At 43.8% G+C, this 19,186-nt stretch overlaps 3 protein-coding genes and 2 non-coding genes across 8 annotated transcripts; 3 read left to right on the plus strand and 2 right to left on the minus strand.

The window, feature by feature from the left end:
* The first annotated feature begins 831 nt into the window (after positions 1-831).
* Positions 832-8,204, plus strand: LOC120664032 (guanylate-binding protein 4-like). 4 transcript variants are annotated; one of them, XM_039942997.1, is made up of 18 exons: positions 843-1,771; positions 1,901-2,858; positions 3,657-3,759; positions 3,885-3,954; positions 4,038-4,076; positions 4,164-4,281; positions 4,375-4,432; positions 4,523-4,587; positions 4,671-4,692; positions 4,771-4,831; positions 5,448-5,507; positions 5,614-5,633; positions 5,722-5,787; positions 6,121-6,288; positions 6,375-6,632; positions 6,933-7,145; positions 7,359-7,630; positions 7,725-8,204. In XM_039942997.1, exons 2-18 carry the CDS (start codon positions 2,758-2,760, stop codon positions 7,864-7,866), a joined length of 1,836 nt encoding a protein of 611 aa, XP_039798931.1. In that variant the 5' UTR covers positions 843-1,771; positions 1,901-2,757; the 3' UTR covers positions 7,867-8,204. The 4 variants fall into 4 exon arrangements, with proteins under 4 accessions (XP_039798945.1, XP_039798931.1, XP_039798938.1 ...); XM_039943004.1 differs by having other exon boundaries at positions 843-1,562; positions 1,638-2,858; XM_039943011.1 differs by having other exon boundaries at positions 832-2,858; positions 4,686-4,692.
* LOC120696401 lies at positions 1,208-1,296 on the plus strand. The gene has a single exon (XR_005684174.1). It is a non-coding gene; the product is annotated as a small nucleolar RNA SNORD96 family (small nucleolar RNA).
* LOC120696399 lies at positions 1,440-1,535 on the plus strand. Its single transcript, XR_005684172.1, has one exon. It is a non-coding gene; the product is annotated as a small nucleolar RNA SNORD96 family (small nucleolar RNA).
* Positions 8,086-9,815, minus strand: LOC120664054. The gene is made up of 2 exons (XM_039943032.1): positions 9,538-9,815; positions 8,086-8,490 (listed from the first exon to the last, which is right to left on the minus strand). Exons 1-2 carry the CDS (start codon positions 9,664-9,666, stop codon positions 8,389-8,391), a joined length of 231 nt encoding a protein of 76 aa, XP_039798966.1. The 5' UTR covers positions 9,667-9,815; the 3' UTR covers positions 8,086-8,388.
* Positions 9,816-15,128: 5,313 nt separating this feature from the next.
* Positions 15,129-18,052, minus strand: LOC120695872 (regulatory protein opaque-2-like). The gene is made up of 6 exons (XM_039979087.1): positions 17,678-18,052; positions 16,871-16,925; positions 16,560-16,761; positions 16,356-16,431; positions 16,131-16,256; positions 15,129-15,698 (listed from the first exon to the last, which is right to left on the minus strand). The coding sequence occupies exons 1-6, from the start codon at positions 18,050-18,052 to the stop codon at positions 15,306-15,308; spliced, it is 1,227 nt and encodes a 408-aa protein (XP_039835021.1). The 3' UTR covers positions 15,129-15,305.
* Positions 18,053-19,186: the final 1,134 nt, after the last annotated feature.

Here is a 19,186-nt window from a genome sequence, read left to right on the forward strand (position 1 = left end):
CAACATAGACTCTTGAACATGAAGAATGACTCTGAATTTTTCTTTAAAAAAAACATGACACTGAATCTGAAGACACAAAGTTCCAAATACATCCGGTTGGATTGAATCAGTCACAAAATTTCGAAAACTTATGCCTCCTGCTGGTGATGCTTGGCAGCAGGAAACTGAAAGTGAAATGCAAACGACGGCGTTCAGGTCGTGACCCGCGAGGATCCGGACTTCCTGCTGTTTCGTTCGGGCAGAAACAAAGTAACTTAGCATGATGAAAGAAGTGGAAACTTAATTTTTACATCAAAGTTGGGCAGAAGCAAAATAAACTTAAATTTAAACTAAGCAATTCATGGCATTTATTTAATAACGACGTTGGTTGGAAATTAAATGAATGCTCAAAATAAACCAAAACAATTTGGAATAAAATTCACACTGGTTTCATTTACTCAGAATGATAACTCATAATTCCTTATAATTTTCAGTATAAATATGCTCAAAATAAAGTTCATTTAGTACTCATATGAATTCAGAAGCTAAATACACTGAAAAATTTAACTTGGAAATGAATACAATGAAGAAAGTGAGGGGCCTAAACTGAGTTGGGCTAAAAGTCCAAAAACCGACGGTAGGGCCGGCCATCCGGCCCGACCGCGCCCCCTTCCTCCCTTCCCCCGCCTGGGCTCGGGGCCCAGCAGCCAATGGCTGGGCCGCCGATCCGGCCCATCCGGCGCCACCCCCCGGCTGGACTGATCTGAGCCGTTGGATTGAATCCGACGGTGGAGCATCAGTTTTGGGAGTCTATAAATCGCCGAGGGGCTGAAATCCCTAATCCCACCAACTCATGTGTGTTTCTCCCTCAGCAGTCTCTGGGCGGCCGGCCATGCGCCGCCGCACGCCGCCTCTCGCGGCCCTCTGATGGCCGGCCGGCCGGCCGGCTAGCTCGCCGGTGCCGCCTGCATATATAGCATGGCCTCCCGGCGTCGTCCTCGGCAGCCACCGTGTCGGCGTTCTCATGCCCTCTGGCGCCTCGCCGGTTACAGCACGCCGCCGTGGCGCGCCATCCCGCGGAGCAGCGCGAGGGCCTCGCCGGCGCTTTATTTGTTTCTCTATCGTAAAGCATTGTCGTTCGTTTCTTGGCTTTATTTTGTTGCCCTCCTTTTGTCTCGAAATTTTTCTCTGTTTCCCGGGATTGATCTACTCTGAGTGCGAGCTGGGTGGACTCTGATGAAAAACGCAACCAAAACACACCATCTTTCGGGGCTGATTGGCTCGTGCCATGCTGTCACCTCTGCAATTCTGATGTCCCCCTTGATACGCTCCAGCTCTCTGGTTTAAAGTTTTTACACGGTGCATCTTTTCATCAGTGATGTTCGTTTTATTAGGTTTTTCGCTGTTATTTTTTTATTGAGATTGAGACTGGGTTGGTTCGGAGAAGTGAGTTTGTTTGATGGCCGGTGATGAGAAACTTCGCATAAAAGAACACCATCTTTCGGGGCTGATTGGCTCGTCACGAGCCATGCTGCCATTCTGCAATTCTGAGGCCAAACCGAGCAAACCACTTCCGTTTTGAGGTTGGAGGAAAAGAACCCACTTTGACTGTCTTTCTGGTCGTGTTCAAAATTTGAATTCGAATACCTGATACGCAGATCTGCCAAAGAAAGTGTTGCTGATTTAAGTTGTGAGGCGATCATGTTCAAATCGCAATGCATACAAAAGAAAGAAAGAGGCGTAAGCTTTGACAATAAACTCGTTCCTGAAATCTGAAGCAGTATGTCGAGGAGTAAGAACCTGCCTGCTGCTCCTTACATGACAGCGGTGCTCCCGCAATCTTTTCACAAAAAAAAATCTGAATCTGAAGACATGGACTCAATCTGAACTCTGAAGAATGACTCTGAATTCTTCTTTCTAGAAAAATCATGACACTGAATCTGAAGACGCAAAGTTACTGTCAAACGTGCAGCAGCAGAGCATCTACGACTACCATCTGGTTGAATTGAACCAGTCACGAAATGTCCAAAACCTATGCCTCTGCTGATGATGCTTGGCAGCGGGAAACTTGAAAGTTCAATGCATTTCTTTCAAAACTTGAAAGTAAAATGCATGATTCGTGATCAACTGAACTACTTGGGAGGATCCGGACTTTGCTGCTGTTTCGTTTGGGCTGGGCCTCTCTCCGCCTTGGGCTCGTAAACTTGGCCCAAATGATAATCTGAGGACCCAAATCGCAGCCCAGCCCACGCCTTCCAGCTCTCCCTTCATCCCGCTGACACGCTGGGCCCGGGCCCGCTCTTCCGGCGTCCGAGCTGGCTGGGAGGGTGGCCCGCCGTGCTGACACGTGGGCATTAACGCTTCCTCGATTAAGATTCTAAACCGAAGCAAGTGTATGAACTAATCCCCATTTGATGAACGATTAATTTACGAACGAATCGAAACTTCCCCTCCGATCGCCTCTTCCTCTCCCGCTTCCGCTTCCGCTTCCGCCCGCCGACGCCGCAGCCACCTCGCCTCGCCGCGACGTCTTCTTCCTCCCGCTCGCCAAGCAAAAGCCACCGCCCCTGCGGGGGGCGAGGTCACGGAGCCCAACCCGAGCCCCTCCCTTTATCAGCCTGTACCCGGTGCTGGCGCGGGGCCTCTCCCTTTCCCTCCTCCGCGTCCAAGTCTGCTCCCAGGTCCAGAGGAGAGAAACCGCTAGCCGTTTGAGGGTGATCGCGCTTGGGTTTCGAGGTCTGGTCGCGCCTCCTGCGGGCGGAAGGTGGCTTGGCGGCGATGCGGCGGCGGGCGCGTGCCCCGGCGGTGTTGGCGGCGGTGCTGTGGTTTCTTGCGGCCGCCGCGGCAGGGGATGCCGATGCCGGCGGCCTCGAGCGCGCGTAAGTTGGAATTTTGTTTAAATAAAAACTTAATGAGGCTGCAATTCTAAGTGTAAGTTGGAAAGGTTTCGTTGACGATTCCCGATTTCCCATTTCCTGCGTTTAAGCGTCAGGGTTTCGCGTCGGATTCTTCATACGGCGTTAGATTGTAGCATCGGGTTCAGATGACAGCATTGTTTCATTCAGCCATTCAGGTCACGTTTTAGCTTTGAAGAAGCCCAAATGTCAGTGGCGAATCGATCATCCCCGCATCCGTTTCATATCGGCCATTTCGTGCAACTTAAAAAATGTTCCAATTTCTGCTGCTTTGGTTGAGCAATAGAAATGCTTTAATGGGCGGCTTGTTCTGGCCTTTTTTGTGTGAAATGTAGTTATGTGCGAAGCTGAGTTGTGGAAGGGGAGTAGGTTCTTGCTAACGCATGGGGGCGAAACCAAGTGGGTATACTGTATAGTCGTGAAACGTGGAGTAGGTAGTACTACTTTGTGTGATATTACTTGCTTGGTACAGGACTAATCAACTAATCAAGCGTACAAACGCTGTTGTTCTGTATGTGAATGGATGGTAATTATTAAATTGAACACTTGGCCATCTGATCTTATCCACTAACTGTAATCTAACGGAATGAGGCATTTTGCTGTTTGGATGGATGGTAAAGCTAAACTAACAAATGTTTTTCTGACTGGATGGGAGTGAATCATGTGTCCCATTTAATTCCAGTATAACTTAATATATGAATCATTTGGGATGGAAATATCAGAGATAGTTTTTCAGACTTTTGATTAGAGATAGTTTTGCAGCTTTCCAATAGTCGAACCAGATTACGGACACACGAAACTCCGTCTTGCAAAAGAAGGTTTGGAGGCCATTCAGAGGATCAAAACTCCAATAGCTGCTGTCTCTGTATGCTCGAACTTTAATATTTGAATGACTTATTAGTTTATATAGATACTGGATATTAATTTTATCATAAGAAACACAAACATGCTGCCTTTACTAAGTTTTCTGTCTGTTGTTGAAAAAATCAGGTCATTGGTCCATATCGATCTGGCAAATCTTTTCTTCTCAACCAGCTTCTCTCCCTATCATGTGACAAAGGTATACTGAGCTTGAGCTCTACATCATACTTCAGAAAATTAAGTATTTGGAATTTGGACTGGAGTGATAAATTTCCTGCTCAGGTTTTGGAGTTGGACATATGCGGGATACCAAAACAAAAGGTAAGATGACTTGCTAATTAAAAGCAATATAATGTTCTCATTATATTTTTGTCAGAGGATATGAACACACTGAACCACATGTTGCAGGTATATGGGTTTGGGGTACCCCCGTTGAGGTGGATATTGATGGCTCCATAGTTTCTGTCCTATACCTGGACACTGAAGGATTTGAGAGTGTTGGAAAATCAAATGTATATGATGATAGGTTGGTTGCTACAAATAAGCCATGCTAGTTCTGTATTGTCATTTTCTTGTTTGTATGTGGCAACAAATGCGTTAAATTTTTTGCTTGTGGCAGGATATTTGCTCTGGCAACTGTTTTAAGTTCTGTTCTGATCTACAATCTTCCTGAGACAGTGAGTTTCTCTCCCATGATGCCTCCAGGACTGAGCTTTCATCTCCACTCTTTGATTTGATATGAGTTAATTTACACCTTTTGATGACAGATTCGTGAAGCTGATATATCTAGGCTTTCATTTGCTGTTGAAATTGCTGAAGAATTCTATGGAAGGTTTGCTTGATTCTAGTCTGATTTGGAGCTTTCCAGTTAATAATTACCCTGTATTCTAACTTATTTCCAATTTCGCCCCTCGGACTTGTGGAAACCAGAGTCAAGGTAATACTTCGTTAACTTATTAAGTCTCAGAGTTATGAAGTGGAAAACAATAACAAAATCATATGTTTGTCTCTTCAGGGGCAAGATGTCGCTTTTGAGCCAGCAAAACTTCTGTGGCTAATCCAGAGGGATTTCCTCCGTAAGTTGCTTCCAGTTTTGCTTATCACTATTTTTTGTTTGGATGGTGCCATATTTATTTTGGCTTGTGTAGACTGTAGAGTGTATAGAAATAGATAATAAGTTATGAATCAGATCATCAGAATTGAGATTCTAGGGAATAGTTTTCTGATCTCCTATCAATTCAAGCACCACTTTAGGGTTGATTTACCTAAACAGTTTTTGTGTAGATACATGATGCCAACTCTTCAAATTAGTTACTGATTCTTTTCACTTCTACGAAAAATATCCATATAAATTAGTTCCTTCAGGCAACCACCCCTCACCCAGATAGTCTAAGTTTGAACACTTTGTTACCTTTTTTTTTTTTTTTGCTGAATACATACCATTGATGTGATTAGAAAACACATGGTAAATACATAGTTAATGAACCATGACACTTACCAGCTGCATTGAGATAATTTTGTCATGGGGTTTGTAAAGCCCATACCATCACATTAATTGGTTGATGCTCTCTCTAGGTACCTGCATTTTCGTAAGGTAGGTGTTGCATTAGTCATTAGCATGTGTTGTAGATATATGCTCTTACATTAAAACTTCTTAAACTTCCTTTGATGTCACTAACTTCAATGATGCAGAAGGAAAATCTGTTCAGCAGATGGTTGATGAAGCACTGCAACGGGTGCCTAACAACAATGGTTAGTTCAAGTTATCGTACAAACTAATATTTTGTATTGTTTTGCTCTTCTATAGAAGCACCCATAAGGTATTGAAATCAACTTACCCTTTTGTGTATTGCTACAGGAGACAAATCTATTGATGAGGTAACAGTTATTTGAGCCAATATGTTACTAACTTGAAGATATAATATGCAATTTTGGTTTAAGGAAATGGCTTTCATGTTAATATCAGATCAACCAAATCAGAGACTCTTTGGCGGTTATGGGAGATAACAGTACAGCTTTTAGCTTGCCACAGGTGTGTTGCATAAGACAACCTTTGATTTTTCTTGTCCTGCAATACTGTTAGCAGCACTGATGGCTGTGAATTTTTGGGTTCTCAAGAATCTCACTTCAGAAGACATTATGTTACGTGGATTAAATTTATACAGTGCTTATTAGAAGTGTAAAACATGAACCTGATGAAGACTTAATTGTTTAACTTTTCTCTTTTAAGCTACATATATAAGAACAGTACATACAATTCTTTAAATTGTCCTATACTCCAATGTGAATTCAGTTTGTCTATCTGCACTACGATTTTTTTTTCTTTGCGCCCATGGGTAGCTGAGATGATGAAATTCTTTTCCAGCCTCATCTGCAAAGGACACAGTTATGTGATCTTGACGACAAAGAACTTGATCCGTTGTACTTAAAAAGGAGAGATCAACTGAAACAAATTGTTTCATCCATGATAAAACCAAAAGTTGTGCAAGGTAGAACTCTAAATGGGAAGGAGTTTGTATCCTTCCTAGGGCAGGTAATACTTCTTTGAAAGTTCATTACTTACATAGAGTATCTCAATATATCCTTGCAAAATATTCAAAGCTATTGCCTTTGTTTTAGATAGTTGAGGCTTTGAATAAAGGTGAAATTCCATCAACTGGATCACTTGTTGAAGTTTTCAATAAGGCCATTGTTGAACGTTGCTTGAAGTTGTATAATGAAAGAATGGGCAGAGCAGGTCTGCCAGTATCAGTAGATAAACTTCAGCAGTTTCATGACCTGGCAAAAGATGAAGCTAGAAGCCTCTTCGACAAGCAGCATTTCGGTAAACATCATGCTGCTCAATCCACCTCCAAGCTTGATGAAGAGATTAAAAAGGTTACCTGACATTTTGTTCATCATTTTATCAGTTCATAAAATCTTGTTCTGCATTGTGTCCCAGTCATGAAGTTTCTATTCCTTGCTAGAGTTCAAGGTTTTCTATTTATTCCTTCAGACCCACAGACAAAGTATGACAGTGTAATGTTTTTGTGCTTTTTATTTTGTGGTGAATTCGAACAATTTGATTGCATGGCTTTGGTGGAAGAAGTATTTTTGTCATTTTTGATTTTGTGTGTTGCAGCCTATGAAATATGAAAAGAAAATCTTTGGTAATACCTAACCAGGTGTTCTTTTTAGGTCTTCAGAAACTTTGGTCAAGCCAACGAATATCAGTCGTCAAAGCTGTGCGAAGCACGATTCTCAGAGTGCGAAGATAAAATGGAACACCTTCAAGTCTTAAAGCTTCCGTCCATGGCAAAATTTGATGCAGGATTTCTTCTCTGCAATCAAAGTTTTGAAATGGATTGCATAGGACCAGCCAAGGAAAGTTATCAACGCCGGATGTCAAAGGTTTATCTCTTTTCACTTAAAAAATGCAAATTAAGATGACTTCCATGAGAACATGATTAACTGTGATGGATTTCAGGGATAATGAACAGAGCTGTTTGCTGTACCATAGTATATAAATCCCCAGTGACAAAACAGAAGTAACACCTTTTGACTGTATTTGCTATCAGACATTTTTAAACTGAATCGAGTTCTATCTTCTATGCACGCTTCCAGATGCTGGCAAGATCACGTGCTCTTTTCATCAAGGAGTACAACAACAAGCTCTTCAACTGGCTGGTGATATTCTCCCTGGTCATGGTTGTCGTCGGGCGCTTTGTGATCAAGTTCTTCCTGCTTGAGATTGCTGCCTGGGTGATGTTTGCCTTCCTGGAGACGTACACGAGGCTGTTCTGGTCCTCGGAGTCCCTGTACTACAACCCTGTCTGGCACGTTGTCGTCTCTACCTGGGAAACCATTGTCTACAGCCCTATTCTTGATCTTGACAGGTATGCACTCTTCCTCCCTGTGACAATACATAGCCATGTAATCTTAATCTCTGATGTGTTTTTGCTCTTATATGCCACTGATCTTCTTGCACAGATGGGCAATCCCAATCCTTGTCGTGCTGTCGTTTTTGGCAATTTATTGGCGTTGTCTGGGTGGAAGGAAAGGGATCGCACGGTCGTTGCTGCCTCTGTACAATGGGTCTTACAGAAGCTCCAATCGTCAAAGAACAGACTAATCCATCAACTACACACAAACAACAAGAGCATGTACATACTCCACCTGTTGTCTGGGCGTGATTTCATTGAAGTCCACATGGATATGAATAGGACAGCAAAAATGAGCATCCTGGAGGCTACCTGCAAGCTTCGGTTGTAAATATGCTCAGAGGTGTCTTGTGCTCATCCAGCTGAATTGCATTCTTTATAGTAACATTAAACTCAGAGTAAAGAGATGCTGGTGCACGAAATATGGCTTTCTTTTATTCTGCACCATTTAAAGGAGAGCCTAGAACTCAAATGTGCCATACTGCCATTTGAACTGGCTCCCAACAAGAAATACAGTGAATTACATTTAGTCAATCCTCACAGCTCAAAGCAGATCACCCACAGCCACTTGAATGTCATTACGACAACAACAGCAAAAAGATGTTACAGACCAGGGCCTAACACACGTTCCATTTCAACAATCAGAGTGACATTCTCTACCATAACTGTGAGCTGGATTTATGATCTGTGATGTTCCATAGTCACCAATCCACTCAGCTCTGCTGCCTCTTCCGAGCTATTTCCCGAGCCCTCTCGCGAAGTTCTTCAGGTGGTGGTGGGCGTGGACCTTCAGGTGGATAAACCACATACGGACGCTGCAAAGGGTGCATAAAAAGATAGTTCAGTGTTCATGTAAAGAAACATAGATGTAGGGCATATCAACACACACGGCTAATGTTTGCCTTTGGCAAGTTTGTGATCAATCATCAATGAATAAACCAACTGTAGAAAATGTTCATTTCAGAATGAAAAAGAAACCTAAACATCAACTGAGGTACATAGAGGATCAGACATGTTCCCTAGGAGTTGAGCAAGTCAGCAAACTGCCATTTGCACACCAGTACACTTAACATTTTTATTAGGATTCAGAAGAAGAATATTAGGGAGAAATGGAGAAACACGGTGTTGTTTCACTAAGAAAAGAAAGTCGCCCAGATTCAAGCCAAAGAGGGCTCAAACCTTAGTGGTGATTTGGTGAATGAGTGCATGTGCATCCACACCTCCCCAGCAAAGAGAAGCTGCTGCACGGATACAAGCAGGCATTTGGCTGAACTACAACTTGTTGCTTGTTCTGTATAATTTCCTGAAAGAGTTATTGCGGCAGCGTTTGTCTAAGTATGCTGCAAGCCAGCTGCCTAGTGCTGTAACAAAACCTATAAATTTCTCTTCTTAATGCAACGATAGGCACTTATACTGCGCATACAGGGGGGGAATTCTCCTTAATGCAAAGAAAATCACTTATACTGTGCATACTAGAAATTTTGATTAACAAGGTTGTTGCATCGGCATCCAATTCAATCTGTAGCAAATTGGGGCAGCGTCATCTTAAGTTCATCCCACTCTCGATCAACGCGAGCAGCACATCAGGTCGTGGTTCAGAACCATTTCAAAGTTGGGCTCCTGGCTGAAAATGGTTCCGAAATTCAGCATCCAGAACATAAACCCTAGCGCTAGCGCTAGCATCCCCAAATGCGCGCCACAGGCGCAGCCGAGCCGCAGATCCCCTATCGGCTCCAAGTCCAAGTCCTTATCCAGGAGAACAATCACACGAGCAGCAGCAGCAGCACCAATCCGACCAGCTAAATTGGCCAGACGCCTCCTCGCGAGGATTCAGGGAGACAAGAGAGCGAGAAGGCACGTACGAGGCCCATGAGCTTCTTGAGCGTCTTGGAGTCGGTGGCGACGAGGTAGGTGAGCGCGACGGGCACGGCGACGTAGACGCCGAACTTAGCGATCTCCAGGACCCCCTTGGACGTCCCCAGCGACGACATGCTCCGCGCCGGCGCCGGCGACGGCGACCCCCGCCTTCCTCCTCCTCACTCCTAGTCCTCTCCCCGCCGCCCCCCTCGGCCTCACTCTGAGCTCAAATCTCGGTCTCTCCCCCTCGACGGCGGCGGCCGGCGGAACCGAACCGACCCGGTCTGGTTTAGATTTGGGTGGGTTCGAGCTCGCATGCGGGGCGGAGTCGAGCCACGTAGACCCCCAGACGTGGCAGCGATGCTACCTAGCGGTGCTGTGGGCTGGGCCTCTTTCCTACAGAGAATCGTTGGCGGTTTTTTCTTTTTTATATTTAAAAAAAATTAAAATTTCAAAAATAAATGTTCGTTTTGGAAAATTTCAAAAATATACCCCGGTCGCTCTATGGGGGCGACAGAGCTCAAATGTAATTTTTTTTCTTCAAATTTGCAACGAAGTCCCTGAAGGAAAAAAAAGAGGGGGCCTGTCGCCCCCCCCCCCCCACGGGCGACAGGCCCCTGTCGCCCACCCCTCAGGCAACCAAGGGGCCGGTCGCCCATCCTGCGGGCGACAGGGGGGCCTGTCGCCCCCCAGCGGACGACCGGGTCAGGCCACCCTTATATAAGGCCTCCCCCCTCATTCCCTCCTCATTTGACCTCAAAAAATCCACAAAAAATCCAGAAAAAAGAGAGGGGTGAGGAGAAGGGAAGCGGCGAAGCTCTGCCGAATTCCGCACTTGTGATCTACCGGTAACTTCCGTATAAATGCGTTGATATTGTATAACAATTTAATTCAATTAGCAGATTAGCTGAATTAGATTTGATGCTTTAAAACACTAGTTTAGTATTACAATTTGAGTACTATTACAGACTTTTTCAAATAAAATAATTATACATTAGAATAGAATTATGACAGTACCTTATTGATATTGCAGTATAAGACAATATAATTATGACAGTACCTATATTTTCACGCATCGATTTGGTATACGATATGTGCATTGCTTAAATCATTGTTTTTTATTTGGCGCACCATACTATAGCGACAATGTCTTCGTCAGGATCAACCTACATTCCATGGAGCAAGTGTAAAGCCACCGTACGCGAAGGAATTGATGTGCCAATGTGCTTCTGGGGTTCGTTATGCAAGTTCATGCAATCTGAGGTTTTAGGAGATGACTACGGCACGAGGTTCTTTATGTGTGAGAACTACGAATATGATCCACCTAAGCGATACGGCAAAGACCGGGCCAAGGTAGCAGGACAACATACGCTATTTTTCTCTGTGACCTAACATTGAGTTATGATTCTAATTTGTGTTGGACAAAGTCTCCTCCACCTCTTTGTGATTTTATGCAGTGGTTCGACACCATGCAGTCGCAGCAGGCAAATGACATTGTGGAACAAAAAGCAAGGTGGGCTACAGAACGTTGGCGCCGAATGAAGCACGAGAAACAGCAAGAGGAGAAGTGCAAGATAAAGCAAGAAGAGATCCGCAAGAGGATGGAGGAGGTGGATCGTAAGGCGGCGGCCGAACGTGAAGCTGACAGGTAGAGAAAGCGAGAGAGGGCACGCCGTGCGAAGGAAGCCGGGCCCGAAGCAATTAGGAAGAGCAAATATCCTAGGTGCACTCAGTAGAGTAGTACCATGTAATCTCGGCATTTTACATTCCATAAGGCATGGTAGGTTTAGATGCAACAAGAAATTATCTTGTCGCGTGCACATGTCACTGCAATTAGTTGTTTATGTTTTAAGTTGAGAGCTTAACTCTGTGTGTTGTAGCCTTTACCATTAATTTGCAGTTGTAGCCAGGAGTCTATGAAATCTTCGAACTTGTTCTTAATATTTTCGGAGCTTTTCATGTCACTAGAATACTAAAAAGCACACATTTTATTAATATAACGATAAGAATTAAGAACTAAGAAATACATCGGGGTCTGCTGCTAAAAAGCACACATTTTCATGACACTAGAATACTAAAAAGCATCCGGAGACCTCACATGTCGCTCAGGACGCGAAAGGGGCTGCGGTGTCTGCTGCTGAGAGATCCCAAGAGATCACAGGTTGCCACTGCTCAGCACGGTGATCACGGGTTTTCCAAATGTCGCATTCTTTGCCCAGACATACGTGACAAAAGACGACAACCCAATAGCAGTTCTCTTCCACCATTTCAAAAAAATGTGACAACACGGCAACCACACCAGCTCACCTTCAAAGCAATCTCTCTGGCGAGGACGACGGACCTGTCATTATACAGCGAAGGTCTGTGGCGTGTAGTGGGGAAGGCGGCATCTAGGCGCGATCGACCGAGCGGTAGCAATGCAGTGATGTGAGTCTGCATGCACATAGATGCATCGAGTAGTCATTTCGAGAATTGAATCTAGCATTTTCAGTGTTAGGTCAGCTAGACTCTTCATTGTGTTGTCATATAGGTTTTTTAGGTGCATTTACACTCCACACTCTGGGTATCAGACCTTTGTGCGCCTATAAATACTCCCAAGTTTGTGAACTCACAGCACAACTCAAACACCAAACCTCATTGTATACCCAATGTCTGGAGGTGGGTCTAGCGGGAAGAATTACTATGGTTTTGGGAAAGGAAAATGGGAAAAAAGGGAGACCTCATAATATGGGAGGGGCCTCTTGGACCTGATTCCTTTCCGGAACCAGTGTTTGAGTTTCCGCCACAGCACAAGAGTGAATTTACCAATGAAACTCCTCTTCGATAATACGATAACCGTAGAGAACCGTGGCCAAAATGCAGACATGGTGAGGACTGCTTAGTGCAGATGTGCACCGACGGAATGGATGGCGGTCGGCGTTTCTTTAAATGTCCACACGCATGGGTAATACTCGGTTGTTTCATTTCTTTATCTTCAATGAGACACCTTACATGAAATTTGTTTTGCAGTCTTCTGATGCTCCAGAAAACTGTGGTTTTACTAGGTGGGTAGATCCTGCACCAATTAATTCTGTTCAGGAGTTCATCGAGTACCTCCAGATAAAGATCTTTGATCTAGAATGCAAGGTGAACCATTATGAGGAAGTGAGCGAGGGTAACAAAGATGACGAAGTTGATGATACCAGCAATGCAGCCGGTTCACAGGATGAACCATGCACTATTCCTTACTGCAACTGCCCTTGTCACAAGAAGAAGGGCCCTGCGCCTCCGGCACCACCGCCTGCACCACCTGCAATGGGTGGATACTGCGGTGAAGACTCAACGCAGTTTGCTACGTGGGGTACGGCTACTAGGACTACCCTAGTGCTAGTGACATGCTGCATCATTGTGTTTGTTCTGTTTTTTTTTTTTACCAATTCAATCTGTAGCAAATTGGGGCAGCGTCATCTTAAGTTCATCCCACTCTCGATCAACGCGAGCAGCACATCAGGTCGTGGTTCAGAACCATTTCAAAGTTGGGCTCCTGGCTGAAAATGGTTCCGAAATTCAGCATCCAGAACATAAACCCTAGCGCTAGCGCTAGCATCCCCAAATGCGCGCCACAGGCGCAGCCGAGCCGCAGGTCCCCTATCGACTCCAAGTCCAAGTCCTTATCCAGGAGAACAATCACACGAGCAGCAGCAGCAGCAGCACCAATCCGACCAGCTAAATGGCCAGACGCCTCCTCGCGAGGATTCAGGGAGAAAGAGAGCGAGAAGGCACGTACGAGGCCATGAGCTTCTTGAGCGTCTTGGAGTCGGTGGCGACGAGGTAGGTGAGCGCGACGGGCACGGCGACGTAGACGCCGAACTTAGCGATCTCCAGGACCCCTTGGACGTCCCCAGCGACGACATGCTCCGCGCCGGCGCCGGCACGGCGACCCCCCTCCTCCTCCTCACTCCTGTCTCTCCCGCCGCCCCCTCGGCCTCACGAGCTCAGCCCTGTCGCCCCCTCGACAGGGGGCCGGCGGACGGAACGACCCGGTCTTTTTTTTTCAGAGCTCGGATTGCGGGCAGTCGAGCCCCGTCGACCCAGACGTGGCAGCGTATTTTTGAATTTTCTAAATGGACATAATTTTAAATTTATTTTTAATAAGAAAAAAAACCGCGAGTGTGTCTTTCTCTTCCTGGACGGGTTTGGGCTAGCCGTTTAGCCCATATGCTATCTCAAACAAATGCTTTCCCATTGTTCTTAGCGGAATACCGCGCAAATACTCCAGGTCGCGCGCGCGGCCCACTTAGTTTTTGTTTTTTGTCAGCCCACTTGTGATTGAGGCCTAGCTTTGCTATTTTTTTTCTTTTTTCCTTTTCTATTCCCTCCTGAACATTTTTTTCATTGGTTCCAATGGAATAATTTGTTCCAGTGATTTTTTTTAATTCCAATGGTAAGATTGTACCCAACTGAATAAATTTTAATTTTTGTTCTAATAGAAATTTTTTATTCCAATGGAACAATTTGTTCCAGTGCAACATTTTTTTCATTCCAACGATAAGATTAAGTCCAACTGAACAAATTTTATTTTTTTGTTCCCGTGGAACTTTTTTATTCCTAATGTAACAATTTGTTCCAGTGGAACATTTTTTCATTCTAATGGTAAGATTGAATCCAACTCAATAAATTTTATTTTTTCTTCCGATGGAACTTTTCTATTTAAAAAAATAATTTATTCTTGTGGAACATATTTGTTGTAATCATGGGAGCTGAGAGCCACGGCCCGAGAAAAACTAGCGGCCCATTAAAATCTTTAATCCCCTTTGTGATGGGACGGCACCCAGTCGCGCGGGGCTATCTCGAGCAGCCCTCGAATTCCACGCAAATACTTAGGGTCACACCACGCGAGGGTGCATGCGGGCCTGTCGCACAGTGCCCACGCATGCGGCCCACTGGCTTCTAGGTGGGTTTCGCCGGCCCACTAATAAATTTAAGGTCTAGTTTCCTTGCCACGTGGAGGGTGCTGATTCTAGTGAACCGATATTCAACGACGAATATAGAGGGCGGTCATTTTCAAGTCCTCCATAATAAAGGTTTATAGCAGACTCAAGGCTTGTTTGAGCTGCAGCTTTTTAGCTACGCTATCTTATTGGTTATGAAATCCAAAGATAGCTTTTTAAAGATGTGTTTAGCTTTCTGAGCTTAAAATATTACGAAAAACTTGGTTTTTATGAGTTTTTCATATAAATTCAACTTTTCTGAACTTCTGGCTTTTCAGAAGCTGCACGAGAAATTCGTTGTTTATTTGTTTGAGTTTCTGGTTTTTCATGTTGAAAAAGCTGTCAAGAAGCTCAAATAAACATGCTCTCAAGTTCGAACGGTGACAGATCGCATATCATCGTATCGCCTTAATAAAGCTAATATGGGTTTCTTTCCCGGTTTGAGAAATGGATAACCTATATCAAATTTTCATGTAGAGTTTATATATTAAAAGGTTGTTTGTTATGATCGTTTAAATGTAACATCTAAACTATCTTTAAACAATTCACACAAAGTCTTGCACAAAGATGGATATATCAAAATAACACTTGTATTAAGGTCTTGAGAACTAGGAGCGATCAAAATGCTCATTATTGCTGTCGCTTCAAAGTCAATGCAGGCAAACCTTGTGCCTTATTCAGAAGGTGTTACCAACGACTCCAGGACGCATAAAAACCAGAGGTCCAGACAAAGACGACAACGACGACGATGACACAACACCGTTCAGCTTATTTCAGTTCTCATTAGAGAGAGGTAGTAGTGCCTAATGCATACTAGCATCCATGCTCATGGACTCGTCCACACCAGACGGCACAGATTCTGGCGATGTACTGTCGGAGGAGGTCGGCATGGCACCCAACCTGTTATGGAGAAGCTCGACGGCTACCGCGTGATGCGCCGCAATCTGGTTCAGCATCACGCTGTTGGAAGTTCCATTGCTGGTTGGGTTCTCAGCTTGCAATGGCGCAGGGGCCGTCGTCCTCGGCACGAAGTTGTTGTCAGCCGTGGCATCTGTTGAGCTCATCAGGTAGTCAATGATGTTGTCAAGGATAGGGCCTGAAGCGTCAGTGCTAGCCGGCACCTGAAGGGGCATGGAGGGTTGTGATGAGCTCATCCCCCCTGTGACCCTCTTCAGGGCATCCTCTGCCATCTTCACCTGCAATAGAATTACAGATTGTGTGAACTAGCTATCCACATAATTAGCATTATTCAATCAGTTAGTTATACTGCTTTACAATAAGGACATACTATGTATAGTAAGTTAGTAACTGCACCGCCTGGTTCTTGCAATAGGGATTAGGGAATTCTCTAGTGTGTCTAATGATGCATGTTGTGATAGATGGCACAAGCAATTTTTATCCTATGAATGAATCAAAATTTACATGTGCCATTTCCCGGTACTAGATTATTGTCCTTCTAGGAATCATGACGAGAAAATTTGGTATGTTGATATGTTACAATGGCAAAAATCTTATTCTCCCAATACTTCTATAGAATATACATGAGTCCCTCTATACATAAACTACATGATTTGCAAGAACGCACTTGAGAATTCAATGCATTGGACGTGTTAGAGCAAACATCATACCTTAGCTCTTAGGGTCTCCATGTCAGCCTTCAGCACCCTATTGTCAACAGTGGCATCAGTATACTTCTGGTTCAAAGCAGCAAGGCGCCTCAGCAAAGAAGAGTTTTCAACTCTTAAGTGTGCAACCTGTAATCATCTGGCACCATTCATGCCCACTGCTTTTCACATTCCTAATATAAATTTTTTGAGCATGAGATCGGATGAAACAACTTTGCGAAACCGCACCTGGTCCTCCATGTCCTTCAAGTGAGCTGCCTTTCTATATCTTGAGCGCCTGGCTGATTCTCGATTGGATTCCTTTCTAAAAATTTGGTAACAACATAAGTTCAGAAGTTAGAAAATAATTTCCAGAGTATTTTGAACTTCCACAGCATTGTGCTGCTTTTCAAAAGGATATGGGTGAAAACATATATATGATGTAAGTGTTACCTTTTCCTCACTTTCTCTTCAGTAGGCAACTTAAATCCCAGTATCTCTACTTCTCCATCCATATCATCTTCATCTGATGGTGAAGGCTCCCTTGAGGAAGAGCAAGTAGCAGCAAACCTTGCACGAATATATGCATTTTGAACACGATTTATTGGGCCTTCTTCACCACTGGTGGACTTGTTCTCCACAGGATTCCTGTTACCTGGAATGAGCGCCAAGAGGCGAAAAGTACAGAATCAACTTTGGTTTATTCAGTCATAGTAGTACTTCCCAATATATAATAGTGACCTTAACAGGGCACAGTATAGTACCTCCAATGTAATTGGTTGAACCTTGAGAACGTGCTGGAGGTACAACACTAGAAGCCTGAATGGGCATGCCAAAATTTGAAGTTAAAACAGCAGAGTGGAAACCTCTAAAAGAACTATATGATGAAACAAATACATGTCAACTATTTCTAATGAAATAAAACTTTTTACATGTAAATGGATTGTTTTGTTGGTACTAGCAGTTAGTGAATAAAATGCCATTATTATTTCCTCTCGTAAATTCCTCATGGACTTTATAGAATACTTTAGACTTACTGCAAAAGGAGATGCTAATTTGGTTTACCACATCCTAATTTGATCACAGCTTTTACCTTATTGATAATAAGTCACAATAATGTTTCCCTGTTTTAATATTTTGCAACCAAAAACTTCATAGATAGTATCTAGTCAAGGTGCAAAATGAGTAAGAATGGAGTGTACCAAAGATATCACTTACCACTCGTGCCATTAGCACCGTACAAAATTTTAAACGAGCACAATGACCTTATTATGATGAAACTAATGTCTATTTGTTTGTGTAGCCATGGCACAACTCCAACAGATCATAGATCCCAGTAAATTGTAATACTATCTCCATATCACAAATTATCTATCCACATTGCTTTAAAATGTGTTTACATGCTTTAGATGTGATTTGTACTACTTCACAAGAGCACAATTATGTAAACATATTTGTAATAACTAACCAAGATTGCTTTCAATTGCAGCCCTAGCTAAGCACCCACAACAATATAGTGTATAAATATACAGATCAGAAACATGGGAAAAAGATAGGCAACAGAGATATACCCTCCACATGGCAACGGTGGCGAGGTCCTCCTCCAACTTCCGCTTCAGGATGGTGTTGTACTCCATGGCGTTGCCTAATCCGCTAATCTCCATAGGCGCCATCACTGCATGGTCCACCTCCACCACTGGTTCAGCATGAAGGGCTGAGCCACTGCTAGAGTTCTCCACTGCTGATGCATCAGCTAGAAGCTCCTCTTCTAGTAACCTCTCAAAGCTCCACTCTGAGGAGCTCTGATCGACCGTGTTGCCACACCCGCCATCACCATTAGTAACAACGCCATCTATGACGCCGTCGCCGGTCACCAGAGATTTCTCCGGTGGTGGTAGATCCCAAAAGGGGTCAAGGATCTCCTCCATTGAGATGACATGATCCATGTTGATGGAATCCCTGATGATTTTCTAGCTGAAGTGAATTTTAAGGAAACAAAGAATTGGCAAGGGAAGGACCCAGTGACATGGATTTGCCTACTGCTATGCGCCCATGAGGAGTTAAGTTCGGGTGTGTGGGTTTGAAGGGTGTTCTCTCCCCCCTATTTATCTACTGCAAGGTTGGGTTTTCGGAAATTTCTGGAGAGGCAAAAGTGCATGAACCTTGCACCCAATGTGAACCAAGTAGCCACGTTCTATGTGACCACGGCAAAGAGGACAAGTAATTTTGTTTGAGAAGGGAACGAAAAAGGCTAACAGAAAGTTAAGAGTTAGGTGCTACAAAGTTATTATGAGTTTTATCGTGACGCTATATGTATGTTTTGTTTTCCTTTAAACACTTTAACACGTGTTAGTAGTAAGCCAAGGTCAGTTCAAAGTATCAAACTAAGAGCCTCTTTGGCACGGCTCCTCCTGCAGTGGCTTCAGCTCTGCACTGAGTGCTGTACTGTTTCACCCTGTAGCGGTAAAAAAAAAAAGCTCCGGCTCCGCTCATTTTTGCCTAGGGAATACAGTGCAGGAGCCGGAGCCAAGTGAAGCCCCGCCGGCCAAATGCAGCCTAACAATCTCCGTGTGTTTCTAGGTTTAAATAATTGGAGAACAAAATCGCACTGACTTTGTGCTAGATACCATGGCTACCAACATGTATTTGTACTTTCTATTCAACCTAGATCTGTGAGGTTGATGTGGAGAAAACTACGAGTAACAAAAAAATATAAAATAACCTTCACTTGCAATGTGATAATATGTCCAGATGAAAGGAAAGGTAAACAGAAATTTCAGCTACATCCAATGGGGGTATTATTGGATATGGGATATACATGGGATAAAGCTGTTTCAAATTTTTGTTTTGTGTGTGTTAGCTATGCTTGTACTAGTCCTCAACTAATTAGCCAACAAACTGTGCTTGTCCATTTGTAAACTTTTGTATCCATACCCGCAAAAAAAAAACTTTTGTATCCATGAAGCTTATCTACAAAAGGTGCACACATTACTTCAAAAAAAAAAACAGTATAAAAGGTGCACATGAAAATATAAAATGTGTACACTATGCATTAGATTGTAGCTTATCAACATACTTGT

This window comes from Panicum virgatum, chromosome 2K (genome assembly GCF_016808335.1).
Source record: "Panicum virgatum strain AP13 chromosome 2K, P.virgatum_v5, whole genome shotgun sequence".
In the NCBI taxonomy this organism is placed as follows: Eukaryota; Viridiplantae; Streptophyta; class Magnoliopsida; order Poales; family Poaceae; genus Panicum; species Panicum virgatum.

Bases quoted from the DNA above. Each gene is read 5' to 3' on its own strand.
- LOC120664032 (XM_039942997.1), top strand. From the start codon at position 2,758: ATGCGGCGGCGGGCGCGTGCCCCGGCGGTGTTGGCGGCGGTGCTGTGG. The intron at 3,760-3,884 runs GTATGCTCGAAC...TGAAAAAATCAG, and splicing joins CTCCAATAGCTGCTGTCTCT to GTCATTGGTCCATATCGATC. The intron at 7,631-7,724 runs GTATGCACTCTT...CTTCTTGCACAG, and splicing joins CCTATTCTTGATCTTGACAG to ATGGGCAATCCCAATCCTTG.
- LOC120664054 (XM_039943032.1), bottom strand. From the start codon at position 9,666: ATGTCGTCGCTGGGGACGTCCAAGGGGGTCCTGGAGATCGCTAAGTTC. The intron at 8,491-9,537 runs GTACGTGCCTTC...CACCCTTTGCAG, and splicing joins TCAAGAAGCTCATGGGCCTC to CGTCCGTATGTGGTTTATCC.
- LOC120695872 (XM_039979087.1), bottom strand. From the start codon at position 18,052: ATGGATCATGTCATCTCAATGGAGGAGATCCTTGACCCCTTTTGGGAT. The intron at 16,257-16,355 runs GTGCGGTTTCGC...AGATGATTACAG, and splicing joins TGAAGGACATGGAGGACCAG to GTTGCACACTTAAGAGTTGA. The intron at 15,699-16,130 runs GTATGATGTTTG...ATTCTATTGCAG, and splicing joins TGGAGACCCTAAGAGCTAAG to GTGAAGATGGCAGAGGATGC.